The sequence below is a fragment of the Dermacentor silvarum genome, chromosome 8 (genome assembly GCF_013339745.2).
Source record: "Dermacentor silvarum isolate Dsil-2018 chromosome 8, BIME_Dsil_1.4, whole genome shotgun sequence".
In the NCBI taxonomy this organism is placed as follows: Eukaryota; Metazoa; Arthropoda; class Arachnida; order Ixodida; family Ixodidae; genus Dermacentor; species Dermacentor silvarum.
This window is the reverse complement of record NC_051161.1, coordinates 171,202,711-171,226,087: the sequence shown is the minus strand read 5'-3', so window position 1 is coordinate 171,226,087 and position 23,377 is coordinate 171,202,711. Positions and strand designations below refer to the sequence as shown.

The following is a 23,377-nucleotide window of genomic DNA, read 5'->3' as shown; positions in this document are numbered from 1 at the left end:
CGGATAGGCATTTCGCGCATCGGCACTTGGGACTGCGCAACTAAGCACATCGAGCGTCGACTCCTCGAGCCCATGGCTAGGCATTTCGTCGGCTCCTCGAGCCCGCGGCTAGGCATTTCGCGCATCGGCACTTCGGACTCCGCAACTAAGCACATCGAGCGTCGACTCCTCGAGCCCGCGGCTAGGCATTGTTGTTGCATAAAATTGTTTTTCTGCATTCCTAGTCGCTTTTGTATTATATCTGATTGCATAAAACTATTCTCAGTAGTCTACAAGTGCTATTTACATAGGTAAATAAAGTCTGTTTGCAACATTTTCTGCTCTGAACTAATTGGCTGCGTCAGTCTGTCTTGCTTGTGTCCATGTGCTCTAAACAAGTACTTAACAATTGTGCTGTAATAATAAGCTGCACCAAATGTCATGCACTTGCTCTTCTCCTGCTCCAACTGATCCAAGATGCAAAATTTTGTGCTACAGAACTGCTACAAAATGCTAATGTGGCTGCTCCTAAATTGCTACAAAGCAGTTTCTTTCCTGCTCCAAAAATTTCTCCAATTCCTAAACTGGCTGGACCACCACTGATCACATTTTACTACCAGTGGGACATGACTGTATTCTACACATGAGAGTGAAGTGTTCTAGTTGGCCGGAAGGCTAAACTTCGGTAACTACTGCGGCATGCCACCATTCTGCGAAGGTCTTGGACATCATGATCTCGGCATTACGACTGCGCATCAGACACACAACAGCCTTAAAATTACGTTATCCGTGTCACGTCGGGGCGACAAAAGTGCGATGTTTGAAAAGTAAAATGTCTCCGCAAACCGTTATCACCAATTGGCAACGTGTAAACGAAGCTCCGCCGAACTGTGATCTCCTGATAATGGCGTAGTAATTGCAGAGACCCTATCGCCAACCCTTTGCAGCATTGCGTGGCGGCAGCGCATGGTGCAGTGTTCTCAACAGGAGCGTTTCAGCGGCCGTTGTTTTCATCGTGGAAAGACATAGATGGTCGTTCCAGAACAGGCGTAACGCACATGCTGCCTCACGGACAATTGGGCAAAAACGAGAGTGACGCCATTAGATATTGACACGTATATATTTTTATTTTCACCACTGGCCGATATCCACCGGCTAACTAATGTTAAACGTTATCGCTCGGCGCAGGGCGCGCCTGTATTGGAAGTTTCTAGAATTTATCGATGCTTCTTTCCGTTGCCTATTTTCACCGACGCTTATGTTATCTGATTGTATGACCGAAGCGAATTGTCTAGAACTTTCTGGAAGACACGCGGGCACCAGGCAATAGTGTGGAACATTCGTTGACTCATGTATAAAAGCCGACGCGTTTCGCCGCTGATCAGATTTTGACGATCGCCGACTGTGTTCGCCGCTATCGTTGTGCTTTGAGTGTAACTTGTTTTTGTGGGCACAGGTTCGCCCAGTATGTTTCGTCATACACAGTGTTAAGACTGTTTTCTTCACTGTCACTGCTACGTGACAATATTGCACAGGCACGCAAGCCAGCGCACGCCCTGCGCCATGCATTTTATGCTGTACACGGCGTGCCTTCGCCCTGGAGGCGTGCCTTGAAAACGCATGGCCTTCTTCGCGGCTTCCGAAATCCGCGCGAGCCGGTCGCGCGCTCATCTTAAGGCCATATCAGCGTCACAGTTGGACTGGAGTGGGGCGTGCGCTGCCGTGCGCCCATTTTGGTCACGCTTCCGCTCCTTTGGTACTTTGTGCGTGCCCTCTTTTTACTGCAACCGTGTTCAAAGCGTTCATTCAGGAGTAGGGTGATTTAAATAACATTTGTTATATCTGGAAGGAGTTTCCATAGGGAGGGTCAGAAAATCGTAAATGCACTGAAATGTGGTCCTTATAACCGATAGATTGTTATATCTCGGATCATTATAAGTGGGTTTGACTACATTCTCAAAATAATTCAACGCTTCATAAAACATCAACAGCAGGAACATCAGCTTGATAAAAGAAATGTTACTTTCTTACAGCTAGAGCTGCACTTGTCGTCAGCTTTCCACGAATGCCAGCGCATAATCGCTATCGCGCTCTCCTTTCACTGTTTCCAGCATGTTTCTTGAGCACAACTACATCCTCATTGCAGATGGGAAATTTCTGATAAAAAATGTTCCATGGCATTTTCAGCGTTACCACTGTATAATTGGGCACTCAGACCAATAAGCTTTCCATTGCACTAAAAAAACTGGCACCATAAAAATTCACTGTCAGTCCCTTTAAATGCTCCATGTTTCTCAGGAGCTTCTTTGGCGCGGGCAAGGAAACTCGCTTGCCGAAATCAGTGTAATGTGGTTGATGGCTTCACATTGTTTAAAGAGGCTTGTGAGTATTTTTAATCTCGCTCACAAGGCCTACCGTGAGCTCTTGGGCCATCCAAAGCTTCGCTAGCAATGTGAAGGTCAGTTGTCACTTGTAGATTGACTTGAGCGTGTGGATGATGGCCTGGTCCAACGCTACGTTTTCGGTGGCCTTTTTCCGCATGGGAAAGGAAGCTCGCATGCCGATAGCATATATGGTTCATATAGTTGAATGCAGTTGACTGCTTTACATTGTCCGAATATGCTTTGAGCATTTGGATTGCACCCAAAAGGTCTGCCTTGATCTCTTGGACCTCTTGATCTCTTGGACCATCCGTAGCCTCACAAGAAATGTGTCGATCAGCCACCGCTTCTATATTGACTTGGAACATGCAAATGATGTCCTGGTCCAGCACTGCGTCTTCGGTGGCTTCGTCAGTAGCTTCTTCAGCGTGGGCAAGAAAACTCGCGTGCCAAAAGTAATTTAATATGGTTGGCTGCTTCACGTCCCAAGAGGCTTTGAGTATTTGGATTGCGCTCCAAAGGCCTACCTTGAGCTCTTGGGCCATCCAAAGCCTCTCCAGCAATGCGTAGATCAGTTGTCGCTTGAGTATGCGGATGATCTCCTGGTCCAACGGGTGGAGTTTTGACATAGTGTTTGGTGGCAAAAACTTAATTTCTATGTAGCTCAGTGGGATATCAGTTTGGTGTGCCGTGCAATTATCAATGATGAGGCACACCTAGAGGTACTGACCGGCCAGCTCTGAGTCCTTCAGCCATTTTCCAGAGAAATATTAAGTCATCCACGACTCCAGATGTACATTGTCGAGCGAGCGAATGACACAGCAGCCGACTCTCCAGGCGGGCAAGTGCCCAACAGTATTTATTGAGCCCTTATATAGCCATGGATGCAGTGCTGCCATCCAGTGATACTGCCTTACATTACATACATCACAGGAATACTTGGGCTGTAGTGCTTGCACCTCGGCGCCTAAAACTTCCCTACACAAGCGGCTTTGTGCTACCATCCATATTGGCAGCCAGCAGAACTGTTACGCCTTGCTTGCCGCTATAGCACTCGTCCCCACAGGTGTCTAGCATTTGTCGCGGAAGCATTTGCCAAAACAGACCCGTTTTGTCTGCATTAAATATCTCGGCCAACTCATACTTCGGGAGAATCTGGGGCCACTCTTTTTTTAGCCATTTTTTGATGTCGCTGTCATTAGCATCCTCGCTTTCCCCCTAGAGGGTCTTCTGAACAATGCTAAAGCGAGCTTTAAAATGTTGTAGCCACCCACTGCTTGCAGCGAAGTTTTCGACGCCGAGAATGAACACAAAGTTCTGGACTTCTTGTGGAAGCATTGGTCCCGACAGGAATATTGCGGGCACTAGTATCGACGAACCATTTGTGCAGTGACTTAACGTTTTACAAGGCAGCATTGCACACACGCTGCCTTTGAACAAAGCCTGAGTGCTGGCTTTGTTATGCCTTTGTTCGTTTTGAATAAAGTGCTCTGCACTGTGCCCTCCAGCTTCTCTCTGTTCTCAATGCGCCGCTGGTAGCTTCTAGTTTTGCAGCAACTGTCCCCCCTGAAATTCGCTTCTTCACGTTTGCAGCCATCACAACACCGTACACAGTGCAGATCACACTGACCACACCACATTAATCATGACTGGCGTAGCAGCAGCACTGAGGGAGGAGTCGTTGCATCAAATGCACTGCACTGTCAAACTACCCAAGCTGCCGCCTGTGTGCCATGCTACATTCAAGCGGCACATCCGGTGCGATCGATGCAAGCATGTAGCTTAGTGTGTAGCAGTCAGAAACACCCACTGCATCACCATTCTAAACGTGTTGCGGGAAAGCCTGCCGCCTGTCACCAGAGCACACGCGGTCAAATTGCACTTCCGGTGCAATCGATACATGCATGTAGCCTAGAATGTAGCAATCAGACACGCCTGTCGCGAGAGGGCACGTGTTCTGGGGGGGGAGTTTGACATATCCATTTTACATCAATCTCCGTTGAATATAAAAGCTTAAAATGCATGCTATTTTCAATGTGACGTGATAGGAGTTCGATATAAGCAATACTTCGATATGTCCGTGTTCGATACTGTCCAAACCACTTACAGTTAAACCTGCTTATAACGAACCTCCATATAACGAATTCCTGGATATAATGAAGTTTTTCTATTCCCCGCCGTTACTCCATAGAAGCACATGTATTTGAGACCTCTACGTAACGAAGTGGCAGCGGGAGACCCCCTCGATATAACAAATTTTTCCCTCCAACAACCTAGAGATTTCGCCCCAAATTTTGTCATTTTTGCGCGAGCAGCAACCGGAAGCACTTTCTCCGCCGCGACAGAATGCAAAGCGAGCGCACGTGTGCGTGCGTGCGTGTGCGAGGCGGGCCTGCATCCCTCGGCCCGGCGATCTTGCCGCCGCGGGCGTGACCTAATTCCCCCTCCCTTCATTCAAACCTGATCCTGCCGCTTGCTGCAGCTGGCCTAGCCCGCAAAACCGGCACTCTCTCCTTTTCCAGTTGATGTTGCCGACGCGCTGGTACACGCTGTGACACATCACACTCGATGAGCGCGGACACGCGCTGTCAAACGCTGGCGTCGTGTGGAAGCGCCACTGGAGAAGCGAGCGAAGTGACCTTCGTGCTGTTGTCTATCGCTACAACGCAAACTGAGCGCCGAGATCACACAGCACGCACAAAGCTACGAGCCGCCGAGGCACCTACAACTCTGCCCCAACGAAGATCGCTTTCAAGATACGGCCCGCGGCGCGCTTCCGCGCAGTACGCAGTTGATGCCAGAGTACAGTACAGCGTCGCCCCGCTATCCCTCCCCCCTCGCTCCCTCGCCGGTGCCTCGAGCGGAACGGAAGAAGGCGCGCTTCCTCCCTGCTTTTCTTGCGCGCGCGAGATTTGACGTGGTCGTTGGCTCCCCTCGCACGTTTTCACTTGCACATACAGCATACGGCGCGCGGCGACTGCGTTATCGCCCTTGGACTTTATACGGAATATCTATGAGCCAAAACCAATTTTAGGGCCACAACGCGTCATAGACACCATCGGATCTCAAGGGCCATACTTTTGCTGGCGGAAACCGAAAATGCGTCATAGTTGTCGCCCCCGGCACTTTGGGCGGCCAATGCCATCGTAAAGCCACCAAGCCAAGCGACATGAAAAGTCAAAATGGGCGCTTGGGCCGGCGCGGGGTGGCAGTTCTCAACTTATGATGCGGGAACGGTCCCCCAGTTGTGACGCAACAGCGGGGTTACCATTGCATTGGGTTCTATGGGATCTGTGCCGGGACCGGCCGAAAACGACGTAACAGCCGGGAAAACGCAGCCCCCGGGAACGTAACAGCGGGGTTCTACTGTAACACTATACGACGCCATCGTGACGCTCGCTCTTCGTTTCCGATGCCTCGTGCTTGTGCAAAACGACACGCGTCCACGCATCCGGTACCTGGTGTGACATTCCGAGGATGAGTGGTTCGACGAAAATGGAAAACGGGTACGCATTACAATTGAGGGCGCGTTAGAATCGAGCAAATACGGTAAGCGTTTCTTTCTCGAATTTTCATGCCGAACCTGCATATAACGAAATCCTCTTTATAACGAAGTTTTTCGGGAATTTGTCGATTTTGTTATATCCAGGTTTAACTGTATAACGATGCCAGATAAACAATCTCTCGGTTATAAAGACCACATTTCAGTGCATTTTCGATTTTCCAACCATCCCTATGGAAACTGTTTCCAGAGATAACAAACATTTTTTTAAATTGCCGTACTGCTACAACGAATGCCCCGAACCCGGTCACGGTAAAAGGAGGGCACACCCGAAGTCCCAAAGCACGGAAGCGCGACCAAACTTGGCGCACGGCAGCGCGTGCACTGCTCCAGTCCAACCGCGACGTTGATGCGGCCTTTGAGATGAGCGGTCAACTGCCTAGCGCCGATTTCGGTGGCTGTGCAGCTCAGATGTGGTCACGCATTTTCAAGGCATGCCTACAGGGTGGAGGCGTGCTGTGTACAGCATAAACAGCATGGCGCGGGGCGTGTGCGCGCGTTGCGATTTCAGATGCCATGACAGCGTCACTCTTGTTTTTGCGCAATTGTCCATGGACTGTGCGGCGCCACGTGCATTACGTCTCCTACAACGATTTGGAACGACCATCTATGCCATGTTTCCAACTTTCCACCATGTCCCCATGGTGGAAACGCCTAGATTCCAAATGGCGACATGGTGGAAAGTTGGAAACATGGGAGTCTGTGCTTGGTGGGAACATGGGAGTCAGCGAGAACGCTGCACCATGCGCTGCCACCACGCAATGTTACAAAGTATCGGCGCTTACTACGCCGTTATCGGGAGATTCGGCGGCGCTTCGTTTATGCATTGCAGTTTGGAAATGACAGGTGATCAGAACTGGGGTGCTGTTATGAACGAGCTACACGACGCTGCATTTCGTTTCTTTAGATGGACGTTTCGAACGGAAGTTTGCAGCTAAGTGCAAGAACGCATCGGGAATAACACTGAAAATCTGGTTTTCGGACCAAATTGCTGCCGCATTGTAACTGTTGTTGCCAGCTTCAGTGCGGTTAATTTTTGAGCGTTATTAAAGGCGAGTCCATATATAACGAACTACGATCGCATGCTTAATGCTGGAGGTTGCGTAATTTCGGATATGGATTAAAGAAGCTCCCCGTCGCTCGCGCTTGTTATGATAGTGTTGTCCCACTGCGAGTGACACCATTAGCTGCTGGGGCTGCATAGATTCGAAAGCGTGGCTGGCTTTGCTTCGTACCATGGATGTGACACATGTCTACGTGTCAATATCGCCGACTCTCGGAATTGAAGAAAATGAATTTTTTTTATCATCCAAATTTCTTTTTCTCATTGCCTCATAAATTGAAAAATTTTGCGACCCCTTCCATGTGAAAGAATTCCATCGGTAACTGTCTAATTTGCATGAAAAGTCGAATTTCATTAAAACAAAGCAAATTGCCCATTTCACCAACTGCGTTATATTGAGGTTTAACCCTTTCCTGGAAATGCTGCCATACGGGATGGCCGTTACGGCTGTGTCCATTGTTGAAATCTGCTGTGTGTCTCTTATCGTGATATGCCATTTTGTCTTGTGGGCTCATCACAGCTTCGCTTACACCGATTACCAGAGTGCATGAGATGTTCTTTGCTACGAAGGCAAGTATTCTATCACAGGATTGTCTGTTGCTGCCTGTCTTGCGTTTTGTTGATGGCCCATAATTCCAGTTATTCAGCCTGTTAAGTCAAAGGCTATAGAGTGAGCATGAGGATCTGTGCTGCCAGAATGCATTGACAAAGCATGGAAGCAGCATGACAAGCTATGAATAGTGGACGTGTACAGTGCTTGCTGGAAAGCTGAGGCCTTGTAGTCTTGCTCTTTGTGCCATTATTACACCTCTTTTTTCACAGCACCAGATCCAGGCTCTGAAGGGTGGAGGCAGTGCGGGCTGGACACAACAGCTGCGTGCGGCCATGCTGGACCCGGCCGTCAACCTGCTCTTTGAGCGGATGCGACACGAAGTGGACTCTATGCGCAGCCGCCTCGAGGAGACCCAGAACGAACTGAGCGCCTGGAAGTTCACCCCTGACAGGTGCTGCTGCTATCAGCTTGAACATCTTCTTCTTCTCAGTGCGGGGCATGGCACCAGTGGATGTCGCTAGTGTAGACGCTTGTGCAGAATGACGATGCGACACTGTCAGCCAGGCATGCAACTCGCAAATATGCCAGCATCTCCTTTCTTTTTTTATCAAGTGTGATGTTGGGGCACTTGAAAGCACTTAAAAAAACATGACTAAAAGAAACCAATCACTTTTGTTTGGTTCACACTTTGCTGGATCACACTCACACATTGAGTTGCTCCAGCCCTGCGGCGCCACCCTGCATGATCTACTAAGTGTGCATGTCAGGTCGTGACTTGGAGCCTACAACACAGCCTGAAAATGTTGAGAAAGACTGCATGCCAGCATTGCTTTACACTCTGTGTCACATGTTATAATTAGTTGACACTGTGCATCCTTTGTATGCTACATTGTGTATTCACTGATGTGTGTAAAATCAGCCCCTGGGCATTGTTGTAGCAGTACATTGTCATTACTATAAGTTTGTAGACGCATAGGCTCGTCTTGGTACTTGCCCACGTGTGAAGGACTGTCGCATGTTGTCAGTACAGCTGCTGAGCTATACTTCGGACTCAGTGGGCACCGCCTAAAGGTCTGAATATGATCGGGAGTCTGAAATTATGGGTTCGCCAGAAATAAAGTGTCTTTATTCCGTAAGTGGTCAGAAAAGCTTGTGAACACATTGCTGCTTGCACATATTCTTGATTGCTACCTGTTGTCTTTATTTTGACCGCTGTCGCTACAGATAGATGAAAGTACGTTCATTGCAGTGTTGCGGAATGGGCGCCCCCATTCCATTCCAATTCCATTTCGGAGATTTAGAACTTGCTGCAATTCCATTCCTTTCAATTCCTCGGAATGAAAAGACTTAGCCCATTCCCACTCCGGGAATGGCCAGGCAGTTCAATTCCATTCCTGTAATTCCTCAACGTAGGAAAGACATCTTGATGGTTTTATCGAGTGACCGATGAACGCACCCTGAAGCTGATGTCATCAGATGCAATAATAACTGAAAAAATGCGCAAAACACGTTATCAAGGTCGAGTGGCAAGTAGCTTGGTGACATACCTGGTACAGTACAACCACCCTACTAATTCCCATAGGGGCAGTTCTACTGCTACCTATAATATTTGCATGATCAGCATGTTTTAAAGGCTTGTGATGGTGTACTATTGTTTAAGCTTAAATGTGTTAATGCTAAAATGACGGACAGCATATCTTTATGCTAGAAAAGTATTGTTCATTGACACCTTATATTATGGCGTCGTCAAGAGCAGCCTTTCGATGAACAGGCACAGAGCTGCACCCAGTGGTGAAGGCCGACGTTATGTTCGGCTGGCTTGCCAGCCCTTTCTCTTGTTGGGTGTACTCACGTTCGTGCTTCCTTTTTAGGTGCCGAATCAAATTAGATGAAGCTCCGACTACAGCATGTATAGTTTCGGAGCAAAACTTTGAAGCGTGCAGCTTGTTTGCTTTCGTCATGGGTAATTTCAAAAGATTGTTTCTAATGTGCCATGTTGGCTGGCTTACTACGTGCGTGAGTCGCTGGGCGCAGGGCCAGAGTGGCAGCGCGTTATGGAAGCGTTTTTTATTTGCAATAGAAGGCAGAAAGGAGGGTGGGGGTGGTAGCACAGAAAGCAGAGGGAAATGCATCGAAGCACTGTCTAGCATTCACAGTATGAGCGAACTACTAAATGAACCATTGGGCTTCTCTAGTTGCCAACAGGCACCAGCGCGGCGGCGCCACCCAGACCTCCACTCCCTCCTCCCCCCACTCTTTCACCCACCCTAGAACAGAGCTCCCTAGAAAAGAGCGAACGTGGGTTTTGTTCGGTGCGAATCATCGCGTCGGGGCTCGGGAAGGCGCCGCCCTGGCCGCAGTTATTACGTGGGCTCTCCTGCTTCGGCTGGCTTGCCGAACCAATGCTTTCAAAAGTATATATATCTCTCTCTGTATGGAGGGAGAGGGCACGCAGTCATCGTGTACGACTGTGTGCTGCACTGACCTGCAGACCTTTGTCGACAGAGTTGCAGCCTGATAGACATGTATAACTGCTTCTGACGAGTGCCGACGTTGAAAAGCTTCTTTGTTTACCCAAATCTGCACTCAGTCTGAGGGCACCTGTGGCACCGAAACTGCCATAGAATGAAGCGTATGGTCTGATAACACGCGCTGGCCTTTCGCAACAAATGAAGCGCGCTCACGGACTGTTCGAGATAACAAAGGCGCTCACACATCACTTCTGATTAAATGCAACACGCGGAAGTTTGCATGTTTATTAGGCCGCGCATGCTCCAGCGCACACTATTTCAGACCCTGCAGCCGCCACCAGGTGCCGCCCCGCAGAGGAAAGACGGCCGTTTGCGCGCTTTACACAGCAGTGGACGGCACTGTACTTGTAATCAGCCAAGTCATTTTAAAAATGCTGCTTTATTGTTAAATTCGAGGCTCTGACTTACTACTGTTGAATGTGGGCTAGTTGGTTCTTTGGCATATTTTGACAAAAAACAGCGCGTAGACGAAAAAAACTCTCTATTTTCGGAAAAACATGTTATTCCATTCCAGGCAAAAGGTGCTTAATTCCATTCCCATTTCATTCCTCCAAGCGTTGTCGCCATTCCATTCCGGAGTTGCAAAAATGTGGAATGATTCCGGAGTCATTTCAATTCCGAAGTGGCAACTCCGCAACACTGGTTCAGTGCATGTACCAAATCCCCATTCCACAGCAACAGAGGTCAACTGTGCTCCGACAGCCGAAGGATTGCAATATTTCCCTTGCTTTGTCTCGACCCTTGTGGGTGCCAACATCAAGGAGAGCGCAGTTGGTGCCATGTGAAGCTGCTCTGCGATTCTGTGCTGCGATGAAATTTCATAACTGCGGACTGCAAAGCTATTTATTGCAGATTTAAATCTTCACGGTAACCTATTTCAAAAGAAAAAAATTGCTACAGTATTTTTGTGACCATGAAGGGACAAAAGCTTTTTTTGCGTAGGTATTCATGAATCCAGATTCAGTTGCCATCCAATGACTGGTTATGATTCGGCACTTGGGCAGAAGTCTGCATTGGAGAAATTGCTGCTTGACTTACTTGCAGAAGAGCAGCCAGTAGCGTAACACTGTATGTGTGAGCGCATGCAAAAAAACTTCATAGTTGTGCACCTGTCAGAAAAACCATACCAGTGAGAAGCTTACAGTAATCTTTCATCTCATTGCCAATGATGAGGGGCAGTCAGTTTATTTACAGTGTAGACCGCTTATAACGTAAGTCGCCAGAGTCGCGAATATCCGCACTATAAGTGGTACCGCACTATAACCAAAGCAACAATTTTCAAGGCCCGCACATATGCAAAACTGTGCACCGAGCCTCCACGCGTATGCGACAGTCGAGGAATGCGGCTAGAACGTTTGCATTCAATTTTACAGTCGAATCTTGTTAATTCGAACTAAACCACGCGGCGGCGCCTCCGACCAGCATTGCTCCGGCACCGCCATAGAGTAAAAGCTTAGGGGAGACACCTCATGCCGCACGCAAACGAAACCAAAAAAAGGAGAAAGAAAAACAATGCGGCGGAAATTTCACCCTCTCTCAAAGGGCAAGGTTGTCGATTCTGCGTTGCGCCGGAACACGCGTGTATGTGCCGACGTCTCAGCCACACTACCGTAGCCACGTGTAGAAAATGGCAGTGAACCCTTCTTTCTCCTTTATGTTTCCTCTACTTTCTAGTCACATGTTGTCCTTGCCACGCTGCGGCTACGGCGCAGAGGGAAGCAGCAGCGCTGTCTCAGGCCAGCCAACGAAACTGCCCACGCCGGCAAACGGCCGCTTCCCGATAATGGCAGAAACGAAACTTCGGGGAGCTGGCGCCGGCCAGCTGCACGACGGCGAGCGCGCAAGGTGACAGTTGCAAGTGAGGGAGCTACGAGGGAGGGCGAGGGGAGCCACCGAAGCGGCCGAGTTGCCGAGGCGAAATCGCTTTCCTGCCACCTCCTCCCTCACATTCCACGGGTCTCCGCGCGCGTCCTTGGCCGTAAAGTGCCCGCGGCGCCCGCTCCCTGAAGTTTCGTTACTGCATTATCGTGAAGCAAGCGTGGCCGGCGTTGGCAGTATCGTGGCGCTCGCTCGCTATGCACGCCGTGATATTTCACGACTCACACTCAAGATTCTGGTTTCAGCCTCACTGGCTGTCATTCGCACCATGTGCCCTTCTCCTCCACTTCGTCTCTCTTTCTTCCTCGAGCACTCCTTGGGGCACCTGTTTGAGGGGAGCGTTCGCCGTCTCCACTGACTTCCGTGGTCCAAGGCAGCCGCACTGTAATCGGTATTTTTTTCCTGCAACTGCACTATAAGCGATATGTGTATACATGGAGTGCTATGGGAAAATTAACGGGAGTCTGAAAAGACCGCACTATATCCGGTCCTGCACTATCAGCGGTTACGTTATAAGTGGTCTATACTGTATTTATGTATTTACTTATTTATTTATAATTTTACTTATTTATTTATTACGTGCCTGTTTCGCCCTAGCGGCCATTACAGCAGGGGAGTGTATAACAAAAAGAAACAAACCAGTATCACAGACATAAAGCACTGTTAAAATCGTCATTCTTTTCAGTAAAAACAATATCAGGCGAAATAGCATTCTGAAATTAACTAATGGACCGCACAAAAAAGAATATTGAAAGACGTTAAACTAAAAGGAAACTCGTGAACACTTGGTGCATGGTCACGCTTCTTCGAGCTTGAGGTTGTGAGTAACAGTTAAACCTGCTTATAACGAACCTCCATATAACGAATTCCTGGACATAATGAAGTTTTTCTATTCCCCGCCATTACTCCATAGAAGCACATGTGTTTGAGACCTCTACATAACGAAGTGGCAGTGGGAGACCCCCTCGATATAACGAATTTTCCCCACCGACAACCTAGAGATTTCACCCCAGATTTTGTCATTTTCACGCGAGCAGCAACCGGAAGCACCTACTCCGCCGAGATGGAATGCGAAGTGAGCACACGCGTGCAGGCCCGCCTTGCACACGCGTGCATGTGCGAGGCAAAGTAAGCGCACGCGTGCCCGCCTTGCACACGCGTGCCTGTGCGAGGCGGGCCTGCATCCCTCGACCCGGCGGTTTAGCTGCCGCGGGCGTAACCTTTCCCCCTCCCTTCATTCAAACCTGATCCTGGCGCTTGCTGCAGCTGGCCTAGCCCACCCAGCCGGCACTCTCTCCTTTTCCTGTTGACGTTGCCGACACGCTGGTACACGCTGTGACACATCACACTCGATGAGCGCGGACACGCGCTGTCAAACGCTGGTGGCGTGTGGAAGCGCCGCTGGAGAAGCGAGCGAAGTGACCTTCGTGCTGTTGTCTATCGCTTCAACGCAAACTGAGCGCCGAGAACACACAGCACACACAAAGCTACGAGCTGCCGACGCACCTACACTGTTAGACTCTGCCCCAACGCAGATCGCTTTCAAGATACGGACCGCGCGCCGCCCCGCTATCCCTCCCCCCTCGCTCCCTCGCCGGTGCCTCGAGTGCAACGGAAGAACGCGCGCTTCCTCCCTGCTTTTCTTGCGCGCGCGAGATTTAGACGCGTTCATCAGCTCCCCTCGCACGTTTTCACTCGCACATACAGCACACGGCACGCGGCGACTGTGTTGTCGCCCTTGGACTTTATACGGAATATCTATGAGCCAAAACCAATTTTAGGGCCACAACGCGTCATAGACACCATCTTTATATAGCAAATACGGATCTCAAGGGCGATACTTTTGCTGGCGGAAACCGAAAATATGTCATAGTTGTCGCCCCCGGCACTTTGGGCGGCCAATGCCATCGTCAAGCCACCAAGCCAAGCGTCATGAAAAGTCAAAATGGCCGCTCGGGCCGGCGAGGGGTGGCAGTTCGCAACGTATGATGCGGGAACGGTCCCACAGTTGCGACGAAAAAGCAGGGTTACCAATGCATTGTGTCCTATGGCAGCTGTGCCGGGACCGGCCGAAAACGACGTAACAGCCGGGAAAACGCAGCACCCGAGAACGTAACGGTGGGGTTCCACTGTAACACTATACGACGCTACGACGCCATCGTGACGCTCGCTCTTCGTTTCCGATGCCTCACACTTGTGTGAAACGACATGCGCCCATGCATCCGGTACCTTGTGTGGCATTCCAAGGATGAGTGCTTCGACGAAAACGGAAAACAGTGCGCATTACAAAGGGCGGTTAGAATTGAGTAAATGCGGTAAGCGTTACTTTTTCTAATTTTTGTGCCGAACCTGCATATAACGAAATCCTCTTTATAACGAAGTTTTTCGTTAATTTGTGAATTTCGTTATATCCAGGTTTAACTGTACTACTTTCCTCTGTCAATCCCTGTTTTAGAATAATAGACATTGGGAAAGAATTTCATCCTAAGATTTTGTCCACGGTCTAAAACCATGATAATTTATTTCTACTTTCTGTCTCACTCAGTTTCCTGCTATAATTATTAAGTAGAATCCTCACTGCCTTATTTTGTACTTTTTCAAGTTTATCCGTAAGATCAGCCGTGTATGGATCCCAGTAGATGCATTCGATTCAAGTAAACTGCGAATGCAGTTTGTTTATTTGTTTATTTGCGATACTGCCAGTCTCAGTGAGACCAAAGCAGGTGGGCATTGTATTAGACTGCTTTCAAGAGAAACCAACAGGTCCTACTACATGGTACAGTAAAGTAAAGGGGAAAAAAACACCAATGACGATGTGAAATACAATACTTTTGGTTAGTATAACAATATCACTGAGTAACAATTATAGTATTACTAGAATTTATATAAAATAGTGAACATATGACCCTTGTAGGATTAGAGAAGTTATACTACAGCTAACAGATAAAAGCGCAGTAGTGACCAGTTTGGGGCTATTGCAGAATTTCCACGTAGGAACAAGCATTACAGTGAATATGTGTGGGTGTGTTAAGTGGCGTCTTCTGTGTTTTATGTCTCTAGTAGGTTGATGAACGATGAAAGTGACGGAGAGGAAAATATGTCTGAGTTGAGGAGATTCCATTCTTTGATCGCACGAGGGAAAGTGAAAACTTGCACATGTCATTACGAACACTGTACTGGTTTAGTGTAAATGGGTGCTTATTTCGCGATAGACGTGATGTAGACAAAGTAACGTACTTGGCTCGGTCTATCTTATAACTGCCGTGCATTAGTTGGTACATGAATTTTAAGCGGGCTTGTCTGGCCCTAACAGATAGTGTTTTAAGGCCTGCATCAGCTAAGAGGTTTGTAGGGGAGTCATAGGGCCTGTATTTGTTAAAGATGAATCTCACAGCTTTTCTTTGCACTTTTTCTAGTTTTGATATTTTAGTTGATGTGTGCGGAAACCAGATGATGTTAGCATATTCTAAGACGGAGCGAACAAACGTTGTATAAGCTAGTAGTCTGGTGTGCTTCGGTGCAAGGCGCAAACATCGTCTAAGAAAAAAAGCTTGCGTAATGCGACTGAGGTAAATTATCAATATGTAAGTTCCATGAAAGGTCAGATGTTAATGTCAAACCTAGGTATATTTGTGGTTATTTACTTTGTTCAGGCAAGTGCCACCGAGAGCGTAAAAAGTTCCGAGGGCTTTTTTTTGTTGTAAGGGACATGCATACAGATTTAGTGGTGTTAATTGACATTTGCCATTCTTTACACCAATTGGACACCAAGTCGAGTGCTCTGTTTAATAATAAGTGGTCTTCGTAACTGACAATTTCTTTATAAATAAACATCATCAGTGAAGAGCTTAATGTCACATTCAATGTTAGCAGTAATGTTGTTAATAAAGCTCAAAAATAGCAATGGGCCCAACACTGATCCTTGGGGAACAGCGGAGGTGACAGCTACAGACCTGGAAGGGGTGCTATCTAAAATAACATGCTGTATTCGATGCGATAAGAAGTTTTTTGTCCATGCAGTGACCTGACCATCGCCGATCGTAGCCTCTAATTTTGCAACTAACATGGCTTACACAATCAAATGCTTTACTGAAGTCGAGGAGGATCATGTCTGTCTGGCTTCGGTTGTTTAGGTTGAGCGCAAGGTCATGGACCACTTCGCTTAGTTGTGTGACCGTTGAGAGGCCACTTCTAAAGCCATGTTGTTGAGGTATTATATATGTTCTTGCTCCAGAAATATAGTGATGTGTTTGAAGATAATATGTTCCAATATTTACAAGATGTGCTGGTAAGTGAGATTGGCCTGTAGTTGGAAGGTTCATTGATGTCGCCGGATTTATGTATAGGAATTACCTTCGCTTTTTTCCAGTCATCTGGTAGTTGTGCGGACGCGAGTGATTTGCGGTGTATAATTTTTAATGTGTATATATATGTATGTATATAATTTTTAATGTGTATGTATATTGTTTTTTAATGTGTCAGGTAAGTGAGTGAAATTATGACACATGATGTGTTGATGTGCATAATGTGCCTATTCCACCTTAAGTCAGACGCAATTATAATTCCCAGATAGTATTTATGTTCACCAGGGCATATTATTTAAATTATAAGTACTATGTCTCAACAATGTCTCAACAACCTTCGGCTTGCAGATGACATTGTCTTGTTCAGCAACACTGGGGATGAATTGCTACAAATGATTGAGGACCTTAACGAGAATGTGTAAGAGTAGAGTTGAATATTAATATGCAGAAAACAAAGATGATGTTCAATAGCTTGGCAAGGAAACAAGAATTCATGATCGCCAGTCAGCCTCTAGAGTCTGTGCAGGAGTAGATTTATTTAGGTCAATTGCTCACAGGGCGCCCTGATCATGAGAAGGAAATTTACGGAAGAATAAAAATAAGTTTGAGTGCACATGGTAGACATTGCCAAATCCTGACTGGATCTTACCACTGTCGTTGAAAAAGAAAAGTTGACAATCATTGCATTCTACTGGTGTTAACATATGGGGCAGAAACTTGGGAGTTTCACAAAGAAGCTTGAGAACAAGTTAAGGACTGCACAAAGAGCAATGGAACGAAAATGTTAGGTGTAACATTAAGAGACCAGAAGAGAGCGGTGTGGATCAGAGAGCAAACGGCATTAGCCGATATTCTAGTGGACATTAAGAGAAAGAAAAATGGAGCTGCGAAGGCCATCTAATGCATAGGGTAGATAACCGGTTACAGAATGGGTACCAAGGGAAAGGATGCGTAGTCGAGGACCGCATAAAATTAGGAAATTTGCAGGTGCAAGTTGGAATCGGCTAGCTCAAGACAGGGGTAATTGAAGATCGCTTGGAGAAGCCTTCGTCATGCAGTGGACATAAAAGAAGCCTAATCATGACGGTGAAGTGCATGTCTGAAATACGCGCTTCCTTAAGAAGGTGACGTGTGCACATTTTTGTACATTCAGTGACATTTCCCATTTATTGCACCAAGTTCCTATTAAGTCTACTTTGGACTGCAATGATGTGCAGTCGAAACCCGCAATAACGAAATCACCAGGAAACACTAAAAATTTCACTTTTGCTGGATTTTCATTGGCACAAGAATGAGACAGAAAAGACAGGAAAATGGCTTGCAAAAAAAATGTATTGCCAGAAGTCTCTAAACTTACTTTGCCTAGCCTTGCCTTGCAGCAACTGCTGCCTTCACTGCAAAAAGTGGTGAATTGCCACGTCGTGCTCGCCGAAAAATGAATGAATTGTGTCGAAGGTGTGTACCCGCGGGTTCCTCTTTGGCCCTTAGTAGTCCTCGGCATTTTTCACACGTTACCTACTCATCGGTCATCTCCTCGTCCATGCTTACGCTATACTGAGGCCGTCTTCCATGGCACAAAAAAGTTCACCCCATGCATTGGCACCAGCTGCAAATCCAGTGCCACTGGGTGAGCACATGATGACGCTTCTTCCTGGACACTCTGTGGCATGTGCTGCCGAGACAAGAAGTGTGGCGCACCACTAACGCTGAGTCCCCTCTCAAGGCACATACTCAAGTGTCCCAAGAAAGGTGCACTCATGGCGCTAAAGCCTTGGCACGCAAAAGGCGTTCACTGAAGGTGTATTTGTGGCGCAGCCTGCTAATGGGTCGGGTCGCTGTCCTCGAGGAGCCCTTGCGACGCGAATCCGCTCGGCATCGGAGGAATGTAAGGGATCTGTTTCGTAGAGGGTTGTGGGGCCTTGGAGAAGGGCCCGAATGAAAAGTAGATTTGCGACGATGCCTCGACCGAGGTGCAGCCTACAGTGGACCCGAGAGCAGGTAGTACTGACGAGTGATGGAGCCCACGAGACACGTAGGGGTGCAACGAGTGGATGTGCGGTGGTACAGGGTCGAGTTGGCGGGTCGTAGCTGGCTCAAGGTGGTTGTATTGATTGGAGATCATATGGGGGCTTGAGGCGGTCGAGATGATCGTGTACGGTCGTCCCTCAATGGAAATTACAAAGGTGTCGCTGCGGAATTCGAGCACGGGTTAGGGGCCCAAGAAGTGCGGTTGAAGGGGCTTACGATTGGCAGACTGTCGCACAAGGAGAAACGTAGAGTACTCGAGGTACAGATGCTCTGGTGGGAACTGGGTGGACGGATTGGAACGTGGTACGCAAATTCATGGTTGATGACAGTGCATCTGTAGCTTCGAAGAAGTCGCTGGAAAGATGAAAAGGGGGTGCCAGAAATAAGGTCGGCACTTGTGCAGCCTAAGTCAGTTTTCAGTGCCCTGCTATGCCAAGAAGGGTTAGGGGAAGATGCTGAACCCACTCTTTTAAGGCGAGCCACGAGCGCAGTCTTCCGGTGAGGGGGAAAACGCTCAAAGAGGCCGTTGGATTGTGTGGTAGGCTGTCGTACGTAGTCTCGTGGTGCCGAGAAGACGAAGCAGTTCATTGAAGAGGCTGCCTCAAGTTGTTGACCTCGGTCTGTTATTATGGAAGATGGGCAGCTGAAGCGCAAAACCCAAGTGGACAAGAAAGCTGCGGATCTGCATAGCTTCCGGCCATCGTGTGTGCCTGTCGATGCAGGTAAGGAGGCAGCGATGCTCTTGGCCGGGAGGAAGTGGACCGACAATGCCGAACTGGGCGTTAGGTGGAAAGAAGGACGAAGGGACAGTAGGACGGTGGACCTGTGATCGTTGGCGTGGTGAACAGGAATGCACCCAGTCCCGAACTTCAGCGTTGAGGTCAGACAAAGTGGCTAGAAAGGAGTTTCTGTGTTGCCTTAATGAGAGAGGTTGTGAACAGCTTCGAAAAGGCAACGACGCAGGTGAAGAGGCACGAAGGGTTGGGGTAGAGGTGTCACAGACGATGGTGAAACCACTGGGAAAAACGTCCTCAATTTGCACTTATGTGGACGACTGATGGAAGAGGTGAATTTTCATGTTGTAGCATTGCTGGCGAGCTAGAAGTTCTGCATCCAAATTGTGGGGATGCGCGACTCTCGCACGTCCCCTGATGTTGTTGTCCCCGCATGTCTCCTGTAGTCTGGTTTCTCTGCGTGGCTAAGCCCGGCGGCGGTCGTGGTGGCTGCGGCGCATTGCAGGAGATGGCGCGAGTGTCGCGATGCCCACGCCGCCGAACGGCGGGGTGACTTGGGAGAGAAAGGTTGAGGGCGCTTTTTCTTTGGTTGGTATCGGTGAGCGATGCGGACATCCCGCGCATGCGCCGATCCACGCTTTGCGAGACGTCTCGCGTGGCTCGGAGCGGGGCACCGGTATGGACGAACACGGATCGTTCGAACGCGCCACCGTTCGCGTGACCGTACACGTGAACGACTAGGCGATGATATCATAGCATGGGGTGAATATTCGCTCGCTATGAGGTCGCGATGAGTCTGACTTCCTTGATTTGTCGCGTGCCCGTGTGAATGTTCGATTGGTAGTAATTCAGCTAGCATGCATTAGTGTATGAAAGGTGCAATAAATGCCCTTTTGTTTGTTTGCGCTACTGTGTTGTCGTTCCTTTGTCCCAAGAGCGTGTGAGACCCCACAAAGTGAGATGATGTAGAGGTGACATTGCTAACAGCATCCACGCAACTCGGTACGTCGGCAGGAATGTTTTCTGCGCCCTTGAAATTCTGAGATGACAGAAGACGGACTTATTTCTCTCGGAGTGTAGGTTGATGTCGACCAGTTGACCGCATAGACGAGGGATTTATGGTCAGTGAGGATCACAAAGTGCAGACCTCGACATGCTTTACGGCGAGGTGGGCAGCCAGGAACACCAGCCCAAAGATGCTGTGCCGACTTGAGCTTCTTTGAGAAATAGGTGAGTGCTCGGTTAGTGTATTGCTGTAGAACAGCACCGACAGCTCTGCTGGACCCTTAATGGAGGTTGGCGCGTCAAGCTTGGAGTGGTGTGCAAGCAGTGTGACCTCGGCGTGCGCAATGTTTACTGAGCAAATGCCTCAGTAGCTTCTTCAGTCAGGGTGGATTCTTTGTTCTTTCTTGGCAGTTTGGTGTCGAGAGGAGCAACTAGTTGAGCGCATTTTGGGATTAAGCGGCAATAAAAGTTTATGAAGCCGACGAACTGGCATAACTTGGTCACTGATGTGGTCAGAGAGAAATCCTCAATGGTGCGAACCTTAGCGGCTTAATACCAGAGGGGTGACCAGATGTCCAAGGAACTTGTGTTGCTGCTTTCCAAGTTTACTCTTGACCACGTTGATCGTGCCACGTCACGTTGCTGTCATGTGTTCAAAACCAGTACTATGCGCTTGCGTGTGCCGCTGTCTGTTACCTATATATGTGTGAAATGCTTCGTAGAATAAAAATTGTTGGAAGTTAGCGCTGTGTCCGCGTCGTACCTCTGTCTCGTCCCTTTTCGTGCGCTAAAGAGTATAAGACATGGAATACCAACTCGCCCAAACTTACGCTTTTTCACCTGAATAAGGCCCTCGCAAACATGGCCACATTTCGATCGGAGCGAAATATGAAAACACCCGTGTACTTAGATTTGGGTGCACATTTAGGTGCAAAGAACCCCAGGTGGTCCGAATTATTCCGGAACCCCCACTACGGTGTGCCTCATAATCAGATCATGGTTTTGGCACGTAAAACCCCATAATTTCACCTTGTTATCCAAGACATCGACGTTCGAACACAAGACACGAAGAGAATCTCGACGGCACTGCCTATCTGCAGCGCACCGAAGAAGCACGACTTGCGCATCAAGAGCCAACAAAGGACGGACAACCGACACTGCAATCTTCATGCTACGTAGAATATCAGCCTGGCGACTGTGTTTGGGTTTGGACCGCAATTTGCTGATGAGGAGTTGGTGAGAAACTTCCGCGATGCTATTTTGGGCCCTAAAATGATGCGATTGGTCTATGAGGTCATGCCAGATGGCATTTTGCCCGCTGAAGAACTTTGAGACTTTATTTCTTTGTTGCGTTGGTGGTGTTTTTTTTCTTTACTATTCGTTGTGGGGATTATGGAAACCGATAATTCCGCACGTCCAGAGGCGCGCCAGGAGACGCGAGTAGAGCAGACGACTCCTTGCACGGTTCTCCGCTCGGGAAGGCCAGGCGGCTTCCCGGCGGCGCGAGCTCACCACCTCCCGTCGAACTGGTCACATACGTAGACCGTCACGTGGCCGCGGAGTCCCGCGCCCATTGGACCGAGCCCAGAACAAGGCGGGGCGGTTGCGAGCGGCGCGACCGGCGCACGCCGGGGACGAGAGAGACGACTGCGAGCCGCGACGAAGGACGGAGCTCAGGTAACCATCTTGTTCCCTTCCTTTGTCGTGCCCTACCTTGTTCGACCACGCTCGACCCCGACAAACGTCGAGGTCGACTCTATAGCCTGCTTCCAAGCGAATTCCCCCTGGAGCAATAAACCCTGTTTGTACTTGTTACACTATCGTGCGTTGTCGTGTTTCTGCCAGTCCTGATACCGCCGAACCACGGTAGTACAGGGCAAGCACAAGGGAGTTGGCCGTCAAGCCTAAGCCTTAGGGACAAAGGCGGCTTGAGAGAACCCGGAGACGACAACTGGCGCCCAACGTGAATTCTCGCTTGCAGACGCAATCGAGCAGCCGGCTCCCACTACACGATGACGAGCCCACAGTACGAACTGAACGATCTCATGGAGTTGGCCGATATCTGCGGTCAAGCCAGGGAAAACTCAGGCCTGGCTGCAGCGGCCGCGTCACCCACAAACGTGGGCCGTGAAAGCACGTACAACATTCCCATACCCCCTACAAATGTAGGAGTGCCCAACCCCGCGCACCTCACCAACACACCGGCACATGTCGGCTAGCTACCGAATCTATTCTCGTCACTCGGCGAAATATTGGTTCCCTCCGTGCGCGCCGTAAACATAACGGATTACGGCGGCGGTTCCCAGAGACTTGTTTCGAACGGCGAAGGATCTCTCGCCGCCACACGCGTCCCCAGAACGTCGGAAAATTTCGGCGTGCATTACCTAGGGCTCAACTCAGACGGGGTTGTACCCACAACAACAGCACGCGCGCCCCGGGCGCAGCCGCCCCGGCCACCTTGGGCGCGCACCCAGTCTGGCCAAACGGCACAATTACTTCGGCTCTCGGTCGCACAGCGAGATCACCACGCGTCACGGAGCCCGATAGTGACCGTTCCCAGTAAACACAGGGACCTCCGTAATCGGGCCGGACAGTTTCGGAGGTTCCAATAGCGGAGGAAAACCTGCAGACGCGGCAAATCCCGTGCACTTTCTGGCGAGCGCTTTGCAGCAGGTGTTGCAAACCGCAATTTCACCCGGGCCTCGTATCGGAGTCCGATACCGACGTACAGTGGCTACGGCGATCAAATGAGCGCCAACGTTTTTCTACTGGCGTTGCGACAGTACGAGCAAGCGACTGGCATGGCGAGAGCGCGGTGTTGGAGAGAGTTCTCGGTTGCTCTAGTCGGCCAGGCCGCCCGGTGGTACCGTTTGGTAGGCCACACGGCGAGCACCATGGACGAGTTTCGTAGGCTGTTCAGAGACGAATTCCTCCCGTATGACTACAGACTGCAGATGCGGAGGGAGTTGGAACTACGCACACAGGCCCCGGACGAATCGCTGGTGGAATACGTTCGGGCGATGCAGGAGCTTTTCGAGTATGCTGATCCGAGCGCTTCAAACACGGAGCGAGTGGAGCGGGTAATTCGACAAAGCCACCCTACCTTTGCACTTTATCTGCGGAGTTCACGCTGCAGAGACCTGAACGAGCTGGCCGCAGAATCACGCAGGGTGCAAGCCGAAATCTTGGCAGCCGCGCGTACCGACCACCGCCGCCGCCGTCGGGAGTCCTTGGAACCAAGCTGCGCTTGGCACGGCAGCGGGCGCACGAACAGCGAGCACGATGCGATGCCGGGTCGGTCCGCAGGTGCAACGGCGCCGTTCGAAATATCGGACCGCGCCCTCGATCCCTACGCTTGC

At 49.4% G+C, this 23,377-nt stretch overlaps 1 protein-coding gene across 6 annotated transcripts in view; it reads left to right on the top strand.

Annotated features, from left to right (window-relative positions):
* LOC119461840 (pre-mRNA-splicing regulator WTAP) overlaps positions 1 to 23,377 on the top strand; it is a 230,283-nt gene that overhangs the window by 111,856 nt on the left and 95,050 nt on the right. For 5 of the 6 annotated variants that reach the window (XM_037723214.2, XM_037723213.2, XM_049672751.1 and 2 more), the window contains exon 6: positions 7,808 to 7,989. The exons of the other annotated variant lie outside the window; for it this stretch is intronic. In XM_037723214.2, coding sequence (XP_037579142.2) covers positions 7,808 to 7,989 — 182 coding nt within the window. The remainder of the gene's footprint in view (positions 1 to 7,807; positions 7,990 to 23,377) is intronic. 6 annotated transcript variants of the gene reach the window in all.